Here is a 21,963-nt window from a genome sequence, read left to right as displayed (position 1 = left end):
CTGGTGTAGCCCTGCTCGGGATGTCGTCGCCTCCGTCTGGTGCGGCTTGGCTCGCCAGGAGCAAATCCTTTAATCTGTCTTTCAATTTCAAATAACCCAATGGTTAAGCACTCGCCACACTCACAGATTCACCAGCTTCCGGCCCGTTGTTCTTGCCACCCCCTATGGGAGTCCGTTCGTCGCCCACTTGCCCCTTGTCCAGTTGGCAGAGCAATTGAATTGTTTCAATTGACACTTGGCCCTGCCTCGGCCCAGTTTCCCTCGACTGTTTTTGGAGCTTGGCCTTTCTTTTGGCGGCTTTGTTCGCATTCATAATGTGAGTCGGATGTCTGGCGCATTGTTTTCGCTAATTTGTAAACTTACTAATCGGCCAGCACTTGGGAATTCACTGTAAAAACTCTTGTCCTAATAATTTTTATCAAGGTAAAGCTTATATATAAATAATTTTAAATAATCAATGAAAAACTTATGGTTATAAGCATCTATTTGCTGAAAGTCATATGCTCTTCCGCCTGCCTATCTTCATAAACTATTTGCGAGTGGAACTTACATAGGTCAGGGCTTCCGCCTGAATAACCTATAGACCCTTTCTCCCTTTATTGGCCTGTTTGTTTACCGAATTATGCAAATAATCCACTGGGGCTGTGTACGTTTCATTAGTGTAATGTCTGGGCAAACAATGCCAGTTGGAATGATAGCAGGATCAGCCGGAGGTTTTCAATTACAGTTCGAGCTAAAATCAATTGGCCGTCCAGTCGAAGAGGAGTCATTAAGCGGCCATCGTATAAAAGCTGCCACTTGTGCGAGAATGGAAGTCAAAAGGCAGGCAAGATGTTGCTGCAACCTCTGGTGTTGCATTTAAGCCAATTGCTTCGGCTTATAGGTAACTAGATTTGGGTTTTCAAAATATCTTGGCCAGGCTAAACCAGACTTTGCCCTAGTTGGCCAATACTTTGCATCGTTCTCATCCATACTGATTGTGTACAATAATTCCGGGTCTGCAACTCGACTCCAACTGGATTATTTAAGTGCTTTAGAGTCGGCTCTCAGGGACTTTCCCCGACCTGTTCTGCTTCAGTGGATCAATGTGGCAAAATTAGAGGATATTTCGGATCTGGAGCAGCAGATTATGGGTGCTCTGAATTGTAGTGTCACTGAGGTAGGATGTTGTAGGTTTTATCCAATAAAAGTTTTGTAAAATATTTCAATAACAGGGCTTTATCACTATTTTGCCGCACACCAAGCCCTTTCTGCATGCTCGTTATTATGCCACTCGGAACTCCGTGGTGCGTCTCAAGGACAAGAGGTATCTGTTCCTGTGCGATGAGGAAAGCCCCGAGGACTTGTTGTCCATGGATATTCTGCAGTGTAAGTGGTGGATGTAGGGGTTAATAAAAGCATTACGGATCTGCCATTTCAATTGAGTGTTCCTGTCGTGCCTCACCCCATCGCGCCGACCCTTCGGAATCAATTTATTAGCTTAAGCGGTGACTTCTCGCCACCTCCCTGGGGTGTGGCAAAACAAGTCAAACTCGAAAAGTTCTCCAACTCGCACTCACACGAGAGTCTCCCACGTAAACATGGTTGGCCAACCGCCGCAGGACATTCGTGGCCAGTTGATCAAACTTTAGCACTGGCCAATAATTTCAACGCTCGACAGCGTCTTGTTCAATTGTAAACTTCCGAGTTCCCAGTTTTTTGCTGGCCTGGTATTTTTCTTTGTCTTTCACTTTTTATTTGCTTTGTTTTTGTTACTGGCTTGCTTACAGGGGCCTAATTTTGTTTTGGATTTGTTTAGAATACCCTCGGCTTCTTATTTTTAAAGTTTTATGAAATATAACGAGAAAAAACCATTTCAAAAAGATATAAATCTTTACAAATAAAACTTGTTATAAATAAGACCTATAACAGATTTCAATGATGCTTTCAAGCAGAAAATTTGAAAAATTTTTCAAATCGAAGATATTAAATTGGGATTTGGAATTTAAAAATTATTTTTCCCGGATCAATCGACTATATTATTGAAAAAAAAATGATAAGCTTAAAATGTTACCCATTTTTTCAAAGCAATTTTAAACAATAGGTACTTTTAATTCGAAATTTTTTACGTTTTCTAAGGCTATTGCCTCTTTGCCTTTTTTTCTGTGCTTGTCCGACAACGGGAAATCGTTGTAATGCGCTTTAGTCTACCCCCACCATCTGATGGTGCGACCGAGAACCGAAACTGACTCGCAACCAGAAGCAGGACCAAAAACAGGACCCCCAACCCCAGCCCCCGAGCGTAAAGAGGGCACATCGGTAAACACGAGAAACAAGGGACAAGACGGGGTGCCGCCGCCCCACCGCGACATCAATTTCGAGCTGTGGACACAAAAGTTTGTCGGTGCCTTTGGTAATTTGAATGCCGTGCGCCTGGACGCATTCTTGCCGAACGAAACTTTGGCCAAAACCGAGCGAGTCGAACTTTATCCCAACAAGCTGCTCAATCTGCAGGGCCGCAGCCTGCGCGTTGGCTCCATTACTTATGTCCCATATACTATTACTAATTATGTGGTAAGTAATTGCCGGTTAAGTTTATATTTATCGTTTGTTGTTGCCGCCCTCCTTGTTGATACACTTAGAGAGAGACGGTCGCAATAAAGGACATCATTTTATCTGAAATCCCAACTAGCTTTAAAATATTTAGTATTTTATCTAAATTTTTTATTAAAAAATTAACTTAAATCAACACACTTAATATAAAATCATCTAAAAAACATATGCAAAATATTTTTGTTTTCGTGCATGTGGCTTTTGGGCAGCCAGCTTTACACAAATGCCAGAGATTTGCACGCCAACATTAAGCAAAGCCAATTGGTCGTCCTTGTGATATCCTGCCCGCCCCCAGCCCCCCACCTGCCCCTGACCCTCATCCTCTTCCCCACTCCCCACGCAAAGGACTCCTCATCTTCACCAGGCTCGTTCACATCGTTGTCTTTGCATTAGTCGAGTTCAGTGTGCGAACTCATCGTGAATAAATGTCCAGTGGTTACTATTTTGGCCCGCACCCATACATGTGTTTGTGTGGGTGCTTTTGCGCTTGTATCTGTGTGTGTTTTGGTTATTTTGGATTGTTGTCTCTGTGGCAACTAAAGTGTAAGCACATGTTATAGTTTCAGAGTCCATAGTTTGGGGTGTGTTGGCCATTACTGATCTTCCTTAGTTGTTACTTCATAAAATAGTAACTTATTATAAAACTATATGAATATTATAATATTCAATCTCGCTTTAGTCTCAAATATTTCAAGCCGATAAAAACCTGTTTTGGCCCACTGTACCCAAAAAAGTTTCCCGAAAAAAACAATTTTTTTATTGTCATTTGGCAAAAAGTTTTGTTCGCACTCCATTGTTTGCCTTAAGGACATTTGCACATTTGTAAACACACGCACGCATCCGCCCACCGGCACGCCCACCCGAAACACTAACACAAACACCAAAACCAACACCAACACCGGGGCCAGCTCACTTACACTCTCACAGAAGGGCCAACAGCCACAAGCATGTGCATGTGGTTTTGTTTGGGGCCTGGCTTTGGATCCGGCACAGCACCAACATTGATTTAAATTACGTGTTTCCATTTAATTGCTGCCCGACGAGCCAAGTGTCGATGTCCATTTGAATGTAACTTCGGGGCTCCAAATGCCCCAAATGCCGCATATTCACATGTGTGTGCTTTGTTTTGTGGGGTGGCTGGCCAAAACAAGGCCATTAACGAAATTAGCCCAGACACTTCATTGACCCGCAATAGTTAGTCATTAAACGAATACCCCATCTGCATCGCTTCAGCCAGCTGGGCAGGGCGACGTGGATCCCATAAATCTGCACAGGGGCAGGCTCTCGATCGCCTTCGACGGGGCCGAGGCCAATGTGATGAAGACCTTCTGCCAGGTGCACAACTGCCATTTGAGGATGGAGGCCTGTGAGCTACCATGTTCTTCTGAATATTTTCTATCTATTTATTGTATTTTTATCTCAGATGGCGCTGATAACTGGGGAGGCATTTACGAGAACGAGTCGAGCGACGGCATGCTGGGCGACATCTACGAGCAGCGCGTGGAACTGGCCATTGGCTGCATCTACAATTGGTACAACGGCATCACAGAGACCTCTCACACCATTGCCCGTTCCTCGGTGACCCTTCTGGGACCTGCCCCAGCGTAAGCAGACTTAGAGTTCTCACTCTATTTTTTTATATTCAAAGACCCGTACTTCACAGACCCTTGCCAAGTTGGCGGACTAACATCTTGCCCTATAACGACTACACTTGGTTACTGCTGATATCAACCATGCTAATGTGTGGCGTGTTCCTATATTTTATGAAATATGTTAGTTATATTTTGGGGTTGAAAGGCAATGGATCGGTTTTTCATCATGGCAGTAATCTGGAGAAGTCGTTGCTGGATACTTTTGCGCTTTTCATACAACAGCCATCGGCTCCTTTAGAGTAATTTTTCAATACCTGCATATTAAGAATGTATTGATACCATGTATCCCCTTTAGCTTCAATCGGTTTGCTCCCAGATTCTTTCTGGCCACTCTCCTCTGTGCCACCATAACTTTGGAAAACATTTACAGTGGCCAGTTAAAGTCCATGCTGACCATTCCCTTTTACAGCGCCCCGGTGGACACCATTGAGAAATTTGCTCTGGCCCAGTGGAAGTGGGCGGCCCCTTCTATTATTTGGGTGCACACGATTCAGAGCTCCGATTTGGTAACCGAACAGGTCCTATCCAATAATTTTGAAGTCCACGATTATAGTTACCTGTCCAATGCTAGCTATATGCCGAACTATGGGCTCGGCATCGAGCGTTTGTCTTCAGGATCCCTTTCCGTGGGTGATTATGTCGCCACTGATGCTCTGGAAAATAGAATTGTAAGATTTATACACAATTTGAAGCATATTATATTCAAACTATAATCGAAGGTGCTGCGGGATGATTTATATTTCGACTACACCCGAGCCGTTTCCATACGAGGTTGGGTTTTAATGCCGGAGCTGGATAAGCACATCCTTACTTGCCAGGAAACGGGACTGTATGTTCACTGGGAACTTGAGGTAGCTTTCAAGAAAATAATATTTGTGTTCTTCAAATACTTGTTTATTTTCATTGCAGTTCATAGTCAAGTATATGGACAAGAAGAAACAGGAAGTTCTAATGGATTTGGCCAACGGCCACAAGGCCAAAGGCGCTCCCCAGGCTTTGGATGTCCATAATATTGCCGGAGCTCTGTTTGTTCTGGCTTTTGGCTTCACTTTTGCGGGCTGTGCCCTGATGGCGGAGAATGTGATCTATAGGCTTGGAAAGAGCAAATAATTTGACCATCGAAATGAACCACTTCATCCGTGGCGTCCGTGAGCACGTGTCGCAGCAAACATCAAAATCGCATGCTGCAGGACACGCAGAAGCCACCAAAACCCCACGTAACTGGGATGCATTGAGAAAAATATTTTGTTTTTTAAGTGAATAAGCTTTTAGTGAACAACCTTTAGTGAATAACCAGTGAATGGATTATCCTTAAAATTGTAGTTATTCAAATTTCTGTTAAAGTTTATTTCAGACTGAATTAGGATTCAAGGCCTCACAAAAAAGCCAGCTTTGTAGTTGTTATTGCTGCTTCTTGGCCAAAACTGTTGCAAATCGAATCGTTTCATTTCTCGTTCTGGCTGTGTGATGGCAGTTCCCACGACAGAAATTTGACAGCAGTTTTGCCAGCCTGGAATCGACCGCTGGCATTGTTGGCCTGGGATGGATAAGCGTCACGGCCGAGTGAGCAACTGAAAAGTGAAAAGTGAACCCATATATCCCATGTCGCCTCTTCTACCACTGCCTTGCCATCTACTCGGCCCCCAGGACCCAACATTTTGCGGCTCTATCTGCTGCACTTGCCACGGAAGTGCGGGCGGGTCGGGGGCTTGTGGATATGCAAGCGGAAAATGACTTCTGCCCGGTGTGTTGCGGTAATTGGAAAAGCGTTTAGTGTTAGGCGAACGCAATTTCGTCGTTGGCAACATTTTTAATGATGCCCCTTAATTATCGCTGTGGGAAATTATTCATTATCACTAATTTGCCGCAGCCCAGGCCACTTATACGCATACATAGGATGGGTTTCTATGGGCCTGCCAGCGTTCTTGCCTGCCCGCTTCAGGTTGCAGGAGGAAAGTCCTCTCCTAAGCGATTTCTTATCCATTTTCACTTGGTCCCCATCTTCTACCTCTTCCGCCACACCACTTGGTCTGCTCGTAACCAGTCCGTTTCGGAGCGACAAATAAACTAACCAAGAAAACAGAAATCTATTTCAACCTTATTTCATCATTCTAAGTCGAGTAATGAGGGAATTCTGTTTGACTATCCGTTTCTTTTGGACTTCAGATTATATAATACAAATCGTTAGATAATTATTGTTTTCTTTTATAATAAGATTTGTTTTTGATCAATAAATAATCAATAGTTGATGAGTACTTGGTAAGGCACAAAACGCTAAGGGTCTTACTCCAATGAATTCTGAATCAAAACTTATTTAATTCAATATAAATCTCATGTTAAAACAACTTATAAGCTAGTCCAACGCATTGGACTCTGGTCTGATATGTGACCCATTAGTGCCATTAAATTACATTTCTACAATAAGTGCCGCTCTATAAGTCTATAAGTCACCAATCTTTTCTGATGATTTCCAAAAAGTCCTTACCAACTACACAGAGGTTGTTAAATAATAATTATAAAAAACAGGAAAGAATTGTTAACTTCGGGTGGAGGCGAAATTGATATACCCTTGCAGCTAAGGTATCGCAAATATTTGGTTAATCATTATGAAATAAGGTAAAACGGATAAATGGGCCAATAATAGATGATGAATATATATACTTTATGGAGTCGGAGATGGCTTCTTCTCTATGTTACCTTTGTAGATTCACACGATAACACGGGTTAAGAAGTACAACAGTGCGTATGATCAGTTAAATAATATTTATATGCACTATTTTCATGTTTTGTTTAGTTTTCATTATATGCTTTGTTTTACAAAAAGCTAAAAAAAACATTTCTAAAAGGATTATCAAAACTAACAAATAAATCCGTTGCATTAGGCGTGTTAAACCAAACTGTATGGTGTTGTAAGGTATGAAAAGTTTCGCCAGAGCAACTATTTTTTATTTTGATTTTTCTGGTGGAAGCTTTTTTGCATACTTCCGCTCTTGCGTTTGGAATTTTTAAGTGAGTGCCCTCAACTTTGTTTGCTGGTGTTTGCTGGTTTCTGCTGCTGCTGTGATTGTTGCTGATTTGCGGTGGCTAATGTAGCTGTTTGTTTCCGTTTGTTAGCTGCCACTTGTCCTTGTGGCTGCTGGTGTTGCCAAAGTGCCTTGGACTTTTGCGACTCTGCAGGCCTCCGAAATGGGAAAATAGTTACCGGCCTGGCAAAAGTTTTCAAAGCATGCCTAATAATCGCACGTCAAAGGGTTCAATATGCGGAAGACGACTGATGGAAAGTTTGGGTTCCTGACATTCTTGAGCATCTATAGGAAGCCGAAAGTTGGGTTCATAACTTTTGCATTTGCACTTAATTAAAAGACTGGCAGGAAAATGGAATATTTTTCACATGCAATCAGCGCAACCTGCACCGCCTCAGATTTTAACTTAATTTATGGCCAGCAGCCAACGGGCGATAATTGAAATTATATGAAAGGGGAGCGGATCCGGCAAACTCCTTTTGCTGCTTTCGCTGCTGTAAATAAAATAAATCTGTGCGAGGCGTTGTCGCCGGGCGTTGAAATTTACGCGCACCGATAAAAGTGCCGGACGGATAGAAGCATTACGGCGGAGTGGGGGCAGCTGGGGCGCAAGCAGATTGGCACGTGCAACTGCAGCCAGACGACAGCACCGATAAAATATGAGCTCGATCCGGAGTTTTTGGTGGGTATCTTCGTGGCACTGGATTTTCGGAGGTCGCAGGTCGGAGGTCTAAGAGGCTGAGGCCTTTAAATTGAATTAGCCAGGGCAGGCGAGATTCCCATGAATTTTTAATGTCCTGGCATTCGAATCGATCCAATTAGAAATTCTGAATATTTTTTCTTTTTGTTCTGCATAATTGCTTGTGTTTTTGCCACTTTGTCGTTTTGAAGACGTTGCCTCAACAACGGCTTTTATCAAGGACATGGGCGTAGTCAGGGCAGATAGCTAGGGTTTTTCAATATAAAAATCAGGCCGCATATGAATTTGATACATGTGATTTATTTATTCAAAGTCAGGATATAAGATACATTTTGTATCTGAATAAAATCTATTTTATAGACTGATAGCCATACGCCCGTGTGGCCAGGCTCATTATCAACTCAGACATTTCCCCACCGTCTTACGCCCTTTTTGCGACAATTTTTCCAAGATGCCGGCAAATTTATCGCTCATAATTATTTCATTTTACAGTCTGCTGAAGTTCCCAGGCAAACGACCTGGCTCGAAACGGGACGAAACATTCGCGCCTTGTCTTGTGAGTCCTTTGACGGTGCTTTTAAATTTTCGTACCACTTGTTTGTTTTCGCCCGCCTTTTGCGTCGGAGTCCCTTTTAATATTTTACGAGGTGTTTGCGATTGGCTTCCCCATCAAACTTTTGGCTTAGTCTAATGCTGCTTAAAAGGCATTACTAAAATGCACTAGCTCTGAGCCCGAGTCGCTGGCACAGTTTCCAGTTGCTACAAGCCGCTATTGTTCTTCGGCCCGGCCCCTGAAGGAAGTGTAGACGGGGGAGGCTGCGGGCGGGAGACGGCGCCAATCAACACACATGACTACGCGGCAGGTGGCTGGGAGTTGCCTCTGCGACGGTTGCATTAGCATAATAAAACAACATGGGGGAAAGTTTAACTTGTGGCGAGTCCAAAAGAATGCAACTATTGTGCTACCCTGTAATGCTCGGAAGGTACATTTGTACATGTATGTATTATTAGTATATTGCATAGGGTAGCATTGTATGCAATAGTGTTAGTTCAGTGGGTTTTTTTTAACTTTATTTTGGATAAGGATTTGGATAAACAAAGCTCTTCAAGTTCTGGCAAGTCCTTTTCAAAATACAGGGTGCTTCATGCACAAATACCAAAAACCCACAAAAGTGCAGAGCTGCTTTGGCAGGCTTTACAAGCGATGCAACAACAACAACAACAAAAACAAGAATAATAACAAGGAGAGCATCAACAATGCAAAAAAAAACAGCAACAACAAAGGTAAGCGGAATACAGTCGAGGGAACAATTAAGCAAACATGTATTTGTGCACATGCTAGGGGGCTAGTGCGTGGGGGCTTAGGGGAGAGTGTGTGCATGCGTTGCGGGAATTTGGGTAAATTGTTTTGCACTTAGCTAAAAAGTTGGCGTGCCAAATAAATACAGGGCACGAAATCGGCTTAGGCTGTTATCTTCCATGTTGTTTCACTTAGCTGCGTTTTCGGGGCGCATCTATGTAGATCCGGATCCGAGTCGGGGGCCATTAATCACCAACAGCAGCTTACACGAAAGCGAGTGAGTGCATGAGAGGGACAGACCTATAGACACTTGTGTAATTGAGGAATTACAGTTTGAATGGCAGGTTCTCTCTCCTACGGCTTAAGCTAGTCATCTCCTTTCTTATCTCCTCCTTCCCTCTCTATTGCATTGACGAGTGACAACAGCCGCAGACAAAGTCAAAGCTAAGAAAAGCAACAACTGAGCTGGGGAGCCCAGAGGCTTGGAATTATTGGAAACCGGGGTTTTTATATCCTTAAGATATTTGATATTTTGCAAATCAATAATTTAACTACTCTCCGGTATAACCGAATAAACTTCACAGTTCTTCCCGATTGAAACCCCCCGACATTACGCCACTGCTTAGGAAATAACAGAACTCTAAGTGGGCTCAGGCTGGTCTATCGAAATCTGCCTGGCACAAGACAAATTGCACTTCGGCCGGGATCTATGGCTCCAAAATGAAACAGAGACCCTCTCAAAGTCTGGTATTTTTTCAAAAAGAGTTCAAAGTCGGGCCCAGAGTGGGGGAGTTTCCAGGACTGAAGCATAAAGGCAAGCCGTGTCGATATCCTGCTGACGTTTCACATTCAAATGCGCCAGGAATACAAAAAAAAGAGCTTAAAACTCAAGACGAATTTTATTTACTCTAGCTTTGAACTTTTTTGTTATTTTGGTTAGAGTGTAGTTCACATTAAGAGCAGGTATTGCAGTAATATTACTTTGTAGTCCTTATTAAATAATAATTTAAAGCTTGCTCCAGTGTATGCAAGTCCTACTCTAAGTAATACGATTAAGTACTTATCGTAATTCTTATCGCTAATATACCCCTTTGGGAAGTGCATTAACAACTGAATTTGGATTGTAAGAGAACAAACAGGCGGCTGGAACTGAAACTGAGCACTCTGGAGTAGACCAAGTCACATGGCCCGGCATATAAATTTTGCGGTCGCCGGCCATAAATCAGCGTTTGGCTGTCACCCATTTTGCCAGTGTAAATCTCAGGCCGTTCCGCTCCTCCGCCAAAGGCTGCTCTCTTTAACTGGTCATTAATTACAAATTATATGCCACTCCAGGAGCTCCTTCTGCCGCTGATGTCGGAAAGCTAGAGGCGGCCTCCCCGGCTCCTCATGGGCTGTCAGCTGTCTTGTGAGTGTCGCCTGAACACAAATTAATGTTGACACCGTCGCCAGGTCGCCGTGTACCCTTATTCCGTATTCCTCGGCTGAGCCCCATGGCTGAGTGGCGGCTTCGTTAGCCGCTGATGAGGACGAGATGATGAAGTCGCCGCCGCCATTGCTGCACTTCAAAGACGCATTAATAATTAATAAGGTTGTAGCAGAAAAAAAGTGGCTAACGGCTGACGGCTGAGCCGTTGAATTACTTGGCCCTGCTCGTCGGCCACTTGGCCACTTCCACTTTGGCTGCAAAGTTTCCCCCGCTCCCAGGTCCACGTGTTTACTTATGCAAATATTTGCCCCATCCCTCTGCCCCTTGCCTCAGGATGCCACAACGCACTTACAAATTCCGTTTCAAATTCAGAAAAGTCATTAAATAATTTTCCACACTTGCACTTAACGCTCGCCTAGCGGAGCGGGGGTGGGGGGTGGATGTCATAAACCCAGGAGATACTTGTCCTGGCCTCATGTATGTGGGTAATGACGCTACGAAGGCAATTTGATGGGTACAAACAAAATTCCGACCGGGCTTTCCTGCACTTCCTTTTGCATTTCGCATTCCTTGGCTCAGTTGGCCGCAGACAGAAACTAAAATATGAAATAAACGATGAAGTGTGTCTGAATATATGAATTTATGTACAAGAATCCAATCAGACGCGTAAGTGGGCCAAAAAGCCACAGCCCCTATGACTTCAGATATACATATACACAAGGAAAATGCATTCCACAGTGTTTTCAGTATATTTTAACAAATATAAAATCATAAGCGTTTCAAACACTTTTTTATTTTTGAATTATTATTGGTAGTTACTGAATAATTTTTTTCCTTTATTTAGATGTTTGTTAACCATGATTGGATACTTGATAATCGTTGATCAAAATAGTAGCAGAAAGGAACCATATATCATCAGGGACATATCCAAGTTCGTCTTCCACCATAAGACTTTTAGATATAGAGCTCTAAGATTTTCATGTCGACTACTACAATATCCACGCAGTTAAAGTTCATTTTTAATATTTTTCCTTTTAAAAAAGTTGGTAAAACAAAAATTATTGATGCCAACATAGGTTCCGTGTTCAAGGTTCCGTGTTATGGTTCAAGCCATAATAAAATAATTGTAACATAGTTATTTATAAATTTGTTACACCCGGTACTTGTAAAGTACGTCGTCGGTCTGTCCGTCCGTCAGTCCATCTGTCTGAACGCGTGGATCTCAGAGACTTAAGAGATATATGTTAGCTATAGGATTTGGCGTGGAGACTCCTATAATGCCCACGCAGTTTGTTTAAAATTTTTGCCACCCCCATAAATCGACAGTACAGGAAGGTTTTTTAAACGTTTGATGCCAAACTAATATATTGTTTATCTATATCTAGAAATCAAATTTCATCAAAATCGGCCGATTTTAACAGCAGAAATACACAAATGTACCATTTCCCATACAAAAGTGTTAACATTTTGAATGCGTGGTTCTCGAAAACTAAAAGAGTTAAAAGTATCCGATTAGTGCCCATCTATTTCAATGCCTAATCTACACTTACAAATCGAAATTCACCTAAATCTGACAGTTCCCAGTCAGTGAAAGAGATGAGTACCGGGTATAATATGGTCGGGAAAGTCCACTTTAGCCGTCCATTCTTGTTTTATAATATAGTTTTTTTTTTGGGTCGAAACTTTTTCCATAATAATTATTTGCAAAAACCCCTATTTGCATTTAGCTCCTCATTCCGCAAAAGGGTTAAAAATTACACTTTGGCACTCACGTGTCAAAAAGGCTTGTATTTTCCCCCATGCTTATTTGGCATTTAAAATGTCAAATATCGAAGAACGAGCACAAAAGTGCACTTTCAGACTCATACTTAGTACTTACAAGTGAATATCACCAAAACATAAACTAAGCCATAGGGTTGGTCTAGGCTGCAACAGGTTGGAAAACGATACAAATTATAACCTAATGTTTAAAGTTTAAACTTTGAGTGATATTTTTGAGCGAAAAAAAATAAAAATCATAAATAATGATTATTTCTGTTTTTTACTTTTCGCTCAGAAAATAATGATTATTTTGTGATTTTTAAAATAAAACTCCCTGGTTTAAAGTTTAATTGTCATTTTAGTGTCATTTTTAATTTTTAAGATGAAAAGTTATAGCACATATAACAAACCGAAAAATACAATTTTTTTTCAATATTGTAATTTTTACTGATTTTTGTCATATGAAAATAAGCATTGTGAGTTTTCAACACGTCATCAAATTATTCAAATTATTATTTATTCCAAATTCTAATTTTTAAAAATTGTGTTTTGCAAAAAGACGTGTTTGCATGTTCCGAAGAGCCCAAAAATACATTTTGGTTTAAATTTTAAATATTTAATAATTAAACTATTAAAAGGTTAATTAAAACCAAGTTTTAAGTTGGTTTAAATTTAATATTTGATGCCATTGAAGGCATAAAATAGTATCGAGTATTTTATCGGGATATTAGTCCTCCCTACTTTTCTGAATAAATTAAACCAATCTCGTTTTATTTTAATCGTTTGACATTTGTTTGTCAGTACAACTGAATTGTTATTGGTAAGACTCAGAGAAAAGGGCGTGAATAAGCCAAATTCATGCTAATGTAAAGTCAGAAAACAAACAAACAAAAAGTGACAGGCTCGATCCAGAAGAGGAACGAGGAAAAAAGGAAGGCAAGGACACGTACCGCCGGCAGGAAGAACTCAGAACTCAGCCAGCATTTCCGGCTCGATAGCGGCTTATTTGATTTTCATTAGGCATAACTCAATTTGAAGCAAATAAAATGAGCTCAGCCGCAGATGAGCTGCTTATACAATAACAGTGCGATGGAGCCGGAGCCGGACAAACCAATGCAGACGGAAGGGGGCGAGCGAATAATGCGAACGGAAACGAAGATGGAAGCTGGCAGCCGTGGCAGACAAGTGGGCCCAAAGGGAGGACTACACAGTGAACAATAAGGCAGCTTACCTTAAAAAATGGGTAATAAATTAATATTAAACGATTATTATTCATAAGTCAAGCGCATCCTCATCAGTATCATTACTTCTGGCATCTAAAAGCTTATAGCCAACGCTTCAATTTTAATTAATTTTCTATCTGCAGTCCAAGCTGAAGGCTGGCTAAGGAACTTTCCGACCGCCAAGTGAGGATGATAAAGTTAAACTACTAGCCACACGAACAATGGGGGTTCTTCTGGCAGTCCCTGAATTGAGAAAATCAAGTAAAATCCAACCTTTTGATTTCACTTCCTGTTAATATTGTCCGTAAAGGTACAGGTAAGGCCTGGCTTCTCTCGACCCTGGCCGGCCTGGAATCTGGGGATATAGGTGGGGCTAAAGTTGAGAATGCTGAGGCACAATCCACAAGCATAAGTAACTTTGGCAGCCGATTAAGGTGAGATGCCAGGCAATGCAAGTGGAATCTCAATTCAGGACCTAATCAGCTCTGTCTGCCTGTGGCTGGGTGAGTGTGTGCGTGAGTTGAGAGGTCCTTGGAGCCTGGGAGTCTGCATGAGTATTCCGTCTGACACCCTGGGGAGATCATTATATCGTCGGCTTAGCCCCAGTGCAAAGTTTTCTTACCTTTCCAGAGACTTCTTAGTGGTTGGGAGGCTGATGAAGTATTTATGAACCGCACACATGTAGGAATTTATTTTTAGTTCCTTTAATCAGCGTTTCATTTTATGAAGAGAACCTTAAAATTTATTCTGAAGATGAATGTATTAACAATTATATGGTTTAAGGAAATTTTTAATTAATTGGGAATCATAGCTATCGCTTTTTCAGAGACTATGATTTTTTGGAGGACCAATTTCACGAACTGATGCCACTTTTTGCCGACTTTTATTTGCCTTTTCCTGCGCCCATCCAAGCCACGTCCTTTGTCGTAAGCTCAGTTTTCAATTTCATTACTTTAGCCCATGCTGGTTCCGATTGAGATTCGAGTTGGTTCGCCTTATTGTTTTTGGCTGCGGCTCTTTGTTTGCGGTAAACATTTATGTATTATTCCGGGATACCGTCAGTAAATATTCTCTCATTTTATTTTTAGAAGGCGGTGGGGGAAAGTGAAATGCCAAAAGTGGTTGCCAGAAACTTTTAGTCGACTTTTGTTGATGAAAGTAATAGAGTTCTGCATAAGCTCGAGCTTTGTTTGGTTTTTGTTGGTGTGCCAGTGCTGCGTGTCCTTGTGTGCCTGTGTGGGTGGGCAGCACTAATTAAACATGGGAGAGAGAGCAAAAGTATCTGGAAGATAAATCTGTTAAGTGGGGCCAATTAAATCAAAACTAAATGCCGCCTTTCAACATGCCAAAGCCATTTATAAAAACGAGCAGACAAAGCGGCTCTGGCGTCGGCAGTCGCCTTGAACGAACCACCACCCAAAATACACCCCCTACACCCACAAAAAACCCACTGAAACCGCGGGCTCTGCTTACCCCGGCCGATCCGCCCACCCACAGGCACTTGCACCCACAAAACCATAAAACAAAAGCCCGAACAAAAGCTAATTAAGTTTATGTCACCGGAAATTTGTTTCACCTCAAAAACCTCGAATTGTGTGCAGGCCGGGCAGGGGCTCTGAGGCAGGGGCGGCAGTAGCAGATAAAATGTACGTGGCCCCGTTTTAGGATGTCACTCGGAGCGCAACGCCAACGCAATGGAGCGCGGAGAAAGGGGAGAAAGCGAGGCGGGGGGTTCTGAAAAACTTTCATCTCGAACTTGTACACACTCATTGGCAATTAATCTGCTCGCCAGCCAAGACAAATGTAATGTGGAGTGAACATTTGTTCTCCCACCGGGCACTCGGCTTCCATTGCAATTTCATTTGTGCACTCCGCAAAGGACTCTAGTTGGTCCTGGCAACTTTGCCAGAGAACGGTGGTAGGCTGCAGAACCGCTCGAGCGGCTCCAGCCTCTGGTCACGCTAATGAATTGATTATCCTAATCCGGACGGGCAGGTTTTCGGGCTGCCCAGCCTCGAAGTTCATTGGGCATAACTCGGAGATGTTGGGTGTCAACAAGAATTATTAGCTTGTCTGTGGGCTGTCGTCCTGCGGCGTGTTAAGTTGATTTACGACTCTTCTGCGGCCAGCCAGCTGGCTTGAAGCGACGGCTTGAAGCTCGGAACTCAAAGCCAGGAGACTGCCGCTTTATGGACGATTTTTATGGCCTTTGCAACTTTGCAAGTGCAGCGCGCGCCTGAAACTTATGCGCCATATAACCAAAAAACGAACGATTGCACTTTGAACTTTGCTCTGTTCTGCCTTCTTCGGATCCCTTGGTTTCTGCATTTTTTCCGCCTGGTCTACATTTCGGTGGAAACTTCTTGCACCTTGTGCACATTGTCATTTGGCCAATTATATGGCTGTATGGACTGGGAGAAATGCTTGGTTACTCGGAGATGGCATAGGCTTTTAATATAAAGATTAAATTTTCTTCATAATCAATATAAACTAATATATTTTATTTTATATTCTCCACACATTTGTAAAATTCATGTGTTTTTTATTTATTTTTAAGGTGTAGAATTTAATGCTTAATGATTTTTCTTTTAAATACTTGATTTCTTGGACAAAGGTGATTATTTTTTCGAGTGCACTGTGACCAAATTTGGCTTCGCTTGGTGGCTGAGCTTTAAATGGGCGTGGACAAGCGCACACTTGACGCTCTATTGACGATGTTCCCAAGCTCCCCCTCAAGTGTGTACTTATGATTCCTCCCCAATCGCCCACGCCCCCATCCTTTTTTTTTCGGAATTTTCAGTTTGCGTTACTTTGGCAAGTTTTCTGGTGTCGCTTTTTGCACCTCGATGACTCTCGTTGTCGTTGTCGATGCCGTTGTCGGAGTTTGGCGGTGGCGGCGCCGCCCGGTGTCAACAACTCAAAATGCTTCCGTGCAATCGCTTTTTACAGCTTCCGAACAATTTGATTTGATTCCATTAAAAAAGTTGCTCTAGTGATTTCCGTCAAGTTCTCACCTCTCATTGTGAGCCGGCATGTGAAGTTTGCAGCAGTTGCAACGGATATGATGGTATCACTCAGAGAAATTCTGGCTCCTAATTGATCACATGTAAGAAAATAATACCCTGATATGATTTTGTTAACCAATTTACCTAAAGATTCGAGATGTTTTGCGATTAAATAACATTTCTTTGTTGTATTGGTGTTAATAAAATACAAGTAATAGGAAAGTTACTACTATACTCTTTTGGTTAATACTATACTGCATCTTTAAGTGCTGATTTCACCTTCATCCCTTCGTAGAAGACGGTCTCATAAGCTGTCCTGTAAGGCCAGAGTGGGGCGCGGGGCCTGTCTAAATAATTGTGACATTGGCACGCCAGCTTCGTGCAATGCGCGTCAAGTGTTGCATACTTTTAGCGACACCCACCCGTCCTCCGACGCCCCTGCCCCTTCAAGGACTCGTCGTTGGCGTCGATGCATGTCATTTGCTGGCAGATTGACAAACTTTTGTGCGTTCATCAGGGTGGTGGTGTGGGGGGGAGTGTGTGATGAATATGGGGAGCGTCAGCGGGTAATGCAGCTTCCACTGATGCCAAGCAATTTCAATTGACGACACGAACGACGGCAATTGCCGGCTTTAAAGGGATAAGGCGACATAATGGCGGAGCATAAGGGCTGCTGGAATTGTCATAAAACCAGTCGTAAAAGCTTAACCCTCTATCAACTCGTCTCAGCGAAGATAGTTATAATTGCGGAGCGGGAGCTGTTAAACTTGAGGTCGATAAAAAAGGCAAACCACAGGACAGAGAAAAAAACACAAAGCGTACCATGTTTTTTAGGGTAAAAGTAGCATAGGGTATCTGCACAGTTTCTTGCAGTGCCCAAGTTATTTGCTACATGCCAGCTTAGCAGGGTTATCCGACTGACATTTATGCAAATCGAAATTCGTTTCAACAATAGGGTTACAGGACCAAGGAGGCGCCGGCCTGGTCGGGGCGAGGATGTTAAATATAAAATTTACTAGTCCAGCTGTTGCCAATTGTCGTCATTCGGTTATGGAATTTAAACTTTGCAAATATGCATTTAACACACTTCGGCGTGTCGAGATTCTGCAACAGCAGTCTGCCTAACGTACTCGTACGTACGGAATATGTATAAATAAAAATCGCCAGCAGCTGTTGGGAAGACTGTTTGGACGGAATCGGATGAAATGGGTGGATGGATGGAAGGGATGGACGGTCGGGCGGATGGACTGACGGACTGATGCCTGCTTGGGACATGGGGCAGTGCGGCATTTTGAAGAGCATATGAAAAGTTTGGCTCCCATGTTGTCGCATGGAATTTATGATGAATTTTCCAACTCGACGCATATTGCAGAACATTTTTGGGACCGTTTCCCTCGGCCTAGGCCTGATTCCAGCCTCCACCTCGTTTTGGGTTTTTGGGCCATTCCATTCCGCTGTGCCGCCATCCGCCTGCCCCATGAACTGCAACCACAGCAGCCGCAACGCAGGCAGATCCAGAACCAGGACAGCATTTGGTTCATGGCTTGTTCCAGGACGTTTTTTTCTCTCTTTTTTTTTTGCTTTTGCGTTGGGGTACCCCTTGCCCTGTTGCTGTTTCTTCGGTTGTTCGGCCACATGACGTGGTCGCCGGTCCTGCATCCAAAGTCCGGAGTCGGGAGTCCAAAGTACAGAGTTGGAGTCCAGCTGCCCAAGGGTGCGTAGTCAAAAATTGTTTTACTGCAGTTGGAAAATTTTTGAATGGGATTTGACATGTACTGGCCAGCAAGTGTCGAAAGCCCCAAGGCGTCACTACCGCTAACGAAATTTGTTAAAAAATAAAGTGGAAAAAATCATGTCATGCCGGAATAAGACAATTGTGAAAATTTTGCTTCCAGACATTTTTAAAGAGTGGCAGTGTGTTGAGGTTACCAATAATATCCTATTTTTTGAAGGATTATTGAAGCCACTTTTTACCTTTTCCCATTTCGAGAGATTCTCAACCAGAGCTTGATCTCTTCTCTTTGGGTAGGATTATGCTAATTGGTGTCCTTTGAGGTGATGAACCAACGGGAAAGGAGGCTTTTCTGACAACTTTCAGAGTTAAAGAGGAAGTGACGAAGACAAAAGGATGGGAAATGTAAGAGTATAAGGCTTAAAAAAAGCGAAACATTTTCGAAACGATAGAGGTTTTAATAAAGATTAGGCAACTGAGGGACCTAATTGATTGATACTCAGTAAATTTCATAGTAGGTAGTTACTCCTAAACTCAATCATCCCAATATAATCTCTATTTTCGCAATAAACTTCGAAAATAATCTGCTTCACTTTTCCTCTTCCTCGCGATGGCATGAAGCTTTTCCCGCATTATTATGCCATTGAACAGGCCATAACCATAATCATAGCATTTATCTAATATGCCAGTGAAAATATTTGCTCATTTAATAAGGGAGAACGTAGCCTGGGGCGGCCATTGACGGAAACTGATTCGAAGGGCGAAGGGAAGCCCTTCGACAAACCCAACTCAAAACCCAAACCCAAACCAGAGGACGAGCCCAAAACTCACACCCCGAAAACCTCAGCACAAAAATAAAGCTGAAATGCGAACGATGCCGGGGCGCAAACAAGTCGCAAATTGAATTGATTGGCGGGTAAACAGGCCTCGACCGGGCCCCGACCCGGATGCTCGCATAGCCATTCCGGGCAAATAGAAACAGAGGCGGCCGTAACCAGAATCGCCAACCGAATCAGGGCCAGAACCAGCAGGAGTCCAGGCCACAAGCCCTAATTGAGCGTGAACATAGAGAGCATAATGCGCGCAGCTTCAATTTTGATAAGAAGCTTCAAGCTGGAAGAGGAAAGTTTGCAATTAGCTGCCCCAAATAAAATGGCCAACCAAATTGTCAAAGCACCGACGAAATTGTTTACAAACCAATTACAAGCCACGCGGCAAGAAGGCCTGCAAAACAATGGCAACAGATTTCCAACTTGCTGACCTTTGAACCCAAAAACAAGAAAACAAAAAATCCAAAAACTCAACTCGACATTTTCCCCCGTGGCAGCTGCTCAAAAGTAAAATTCAGCAGAGCGCCAAAAATTTCGTTATCTTAATGAGTTTAAACGTTAATCAGGCAAAAAGCAAAGCCTGGCCAGAATGGTGGCCATCCCGTGTCAGTGGGTCAAAAACAAATTGCCGGCTGGGCTGCGGCTGTGGCTGCGGCAAACGGAAACGGAAGCGACTCGAAAAAGTCCAAAAGTCCAGAGTCCGGAGTCCGAGGAGGCACGGATGCATATTAAATTAATAATTTGACCTCATCCTGTAACTGCTGCTGGCTAGGAAAGCTAGAAAATCTAGAAAGCTCGTGGGTGCCACTGGGGCTGGACTAATTTCTGCATCCGCCAGTTGAGATTTTTGTTTGCTGATTGCGACAAGGACAACATCGGTGCGAGGACCTCCATGCCATGTTGCGCTAATGTTTCGCCTGAGACCCAGAGCCCCAGACGGAAAGGGGCCAAGCGGCAAGGGGGGTACTTGAGAGAGATAAACAATTAAAAACTTTTGCAATTTGCGGTAATTCCAGTCTTAAACCCCTTGGCCGTCAAGTGCGCATAGCAAGTAGCTAGTAACGTTAGTCCAAAGGACTTTTGTGTTCTTTACAATCTTAGGAGGTGTTTGAGAATGGGAATTGGGAAGGTGTTTGGGAATTGTGTAACCGAATTAATTCATTAATAAACATTAGAAGCCTAAATAGTATATGAAAGGCCAGCTTTTATGATATTATTTAATATATGTTGAATATAGTATAATATATATTCAATATACACTAAAATAAATATTTAACTTAAGGCGTCATTTTTTTCAATTTTAAATCAAGTCAAGAGCTAAGTTCGCTTTCTACTGATTTAACCATATTTTTTTTAAAGGTTTTGTTGTTATAATATTACTGTTTTATCAGTGTTATAGGTTCCATTTATTATCTTATCATTCAAAGACAATAAGATTGCTCCACCGCCTGATAAAGCTGAATAGATAGCGTGTTGAATGCAACATGTAATTATTGTTTATTTTGCGCACGTTTTTTGCTTCTCCCATAAACGGAGTGCAAACACCACCCGGCACTCTGCTGGTGGTCAAGCCAACCAAAGACCTATAAATACCAAAGACCCCAACAAAAATCTCTATAAACAAGTTTCAAGCTTTCGAAGAGTATCAACCGAATACATTAAAGGAAGTACTTTTACAATGGTTTGCAAAGGTTGTGGTTCTAGTGAGTTGAAAAAAAATTATAAAAAGTATAGGTAAATTAACGAACAAATTTAAAATCCCCTTCAGACTGTAAGTGCACGGACACCAAGTGCGGAGACAACTGCGCCTGCAGTCAGGACTGCAAGTGCGTCTGCAAGAATGGCCCCAAGGATCAGTGCTGCAAGACAAAGTAGAATAAACTGAACCAACCTCAATAAATTATTCTACGACCTTATTCCAATATGGCATTTAACTTGGATCGGTGGTCCAGGGGCTGTCTGACAGAACTGATATTCGCTTAATTACAATTCGGTTGCATTGCTCTAAAAATGAACAAAACACACGCATGACAAGGACAAATATTTACCCTGGCATCACCGCGATGTTTTTTGGCCCAGAGGCCAAGTCCTCTCTTGGCCAAGTGCCTGTCACGCGTTCCGCCAGGGTCGGTGGCAATTGCAAAATGCGCAATTATTGCATTTGTGGCGGGGCTGCAAAATTTATGCGGTCTCATTTGGAGGACACAAGGACGCAGAGCTCGAAATTGTGACACTTGTAAGTGAGCGTGAAATAATTTCGCGCATTAAGTATACGCAACGGGGGCATGCCACAACAATGCGGCTGCCATTAGGAGTGCAATTGGTTGCGCAATTAATTAGCCAGGCCGAAGGACAAAAAAAGGGAATGTATGAAGCTGTGGCCACTTAAGAACTTGCTGGCTCCTCCACTCGGATTGCCGCCTCATAATAGCCACGCCAGAAGGACTCATGTTTCACTCTCGACAACAATGAACTTTCTCTGGCTGAGGGGGCAACGAAAATTCTAACCGCAAATTGCGGAAATGCCTGTCTGGCCTGTCTGCCAGACAGCCAGTAAGCCAGTCAGCAAGTCAGCCAGCCATCCAGCCGCCCAGCTGCCTCTCTAATTGTCTGTACATAATTTAGGCAAACATTTTTAATTAAGTGCAATGCTCGGCCCACACTCGCGCTACACATCCAAGTGTTTGGCTTGCTTTTTAATTTCGTCATTAATCTT

At 42.8% G+C, this 21,963-nt stretch overlaps 2 protein-coding genes across 3 annotated transcripts; both read left to right on the top strand.

Annotated features, from left to right (window-relative positions):
* The first annotated feature begins 831 nt into the window (after positions 1-831).
* Positions 832-5,748, top strand: Ir92a (Ionotropic receptor 92a). 2 transcript variants are annotated; one of them, XM_017249314.3, is made up of 10 exons: positions 832-883; positions 942-1,159; positions 1,215-1,368; positions 2,186-2,553; positions 3,826-3,958; positions 4,016-4,196; positions 4,256-4,483; positions 4,540-4,912; positions 4,964-5,095; positions 5,154-5,748. In XM_017249314.3, the coding sequence occupies exons 1-10, from the start codon at positions 832-834 to the stop codon at positions 5,352-5,354; spliced, it is 2,040 nt and encodes a 679-aa protein (XP_017104803.2). In that variant the 3' UTR covers positions 5,355-5,748. The 2 variants fall into 2 exon arrangements, with proteins under 2 accessions (XP_017104803.2, XP_070137400.1); XM_070281299.1 differs by lacking the exons at positions 832-883; positions 942-1,159; positions 1,215-1,368; positions 3,826-3,958 and having other exon boundaries at positions 2,482-2,553; positions 5,154-5,709.
* Positions 5,749-20,830: 15,082 nt separating this feature from the next.
* On the top strand, positions 20,831-21,163 carry LOC108130762 (metallothionein-3). The gene is made up of 2 exons (XM_017249349.3): positions 20,831-20,950; positions 21,016-21,163. The coding sequence occupies exons 1-2, from the start codon at positions 20,926-20,928 to the stop codon at positions 21,120-21,122; spliced, it is 132 nt and encodes a 43-aa protein (XP_017104838.1). The 5' UTR covers positions 20,831-20,925; the 3' UTR covers positions 21,123-21,163.
* Positions 21,164-21,963: the final 800 nt, after the last annotated feature.

Source organism: Drosophila bipectinata, chromosome 3R, assembly GCF_030179905.1.
Source record: "Drosophila bipectinata strain 14024-0381.07 chromosome 3R, DbipHiC1v2, whole genome shotgun sequence".
Lineage (NCBI taxonomy): Eukaryota > Metazoa > Arthropoda > Insecta > Diptera > Drosophilidae > Drosophila > Drosophila bipectinata.
This window is presented reverse-complemented; position numbering and strand designations above follow the sequence as displayed.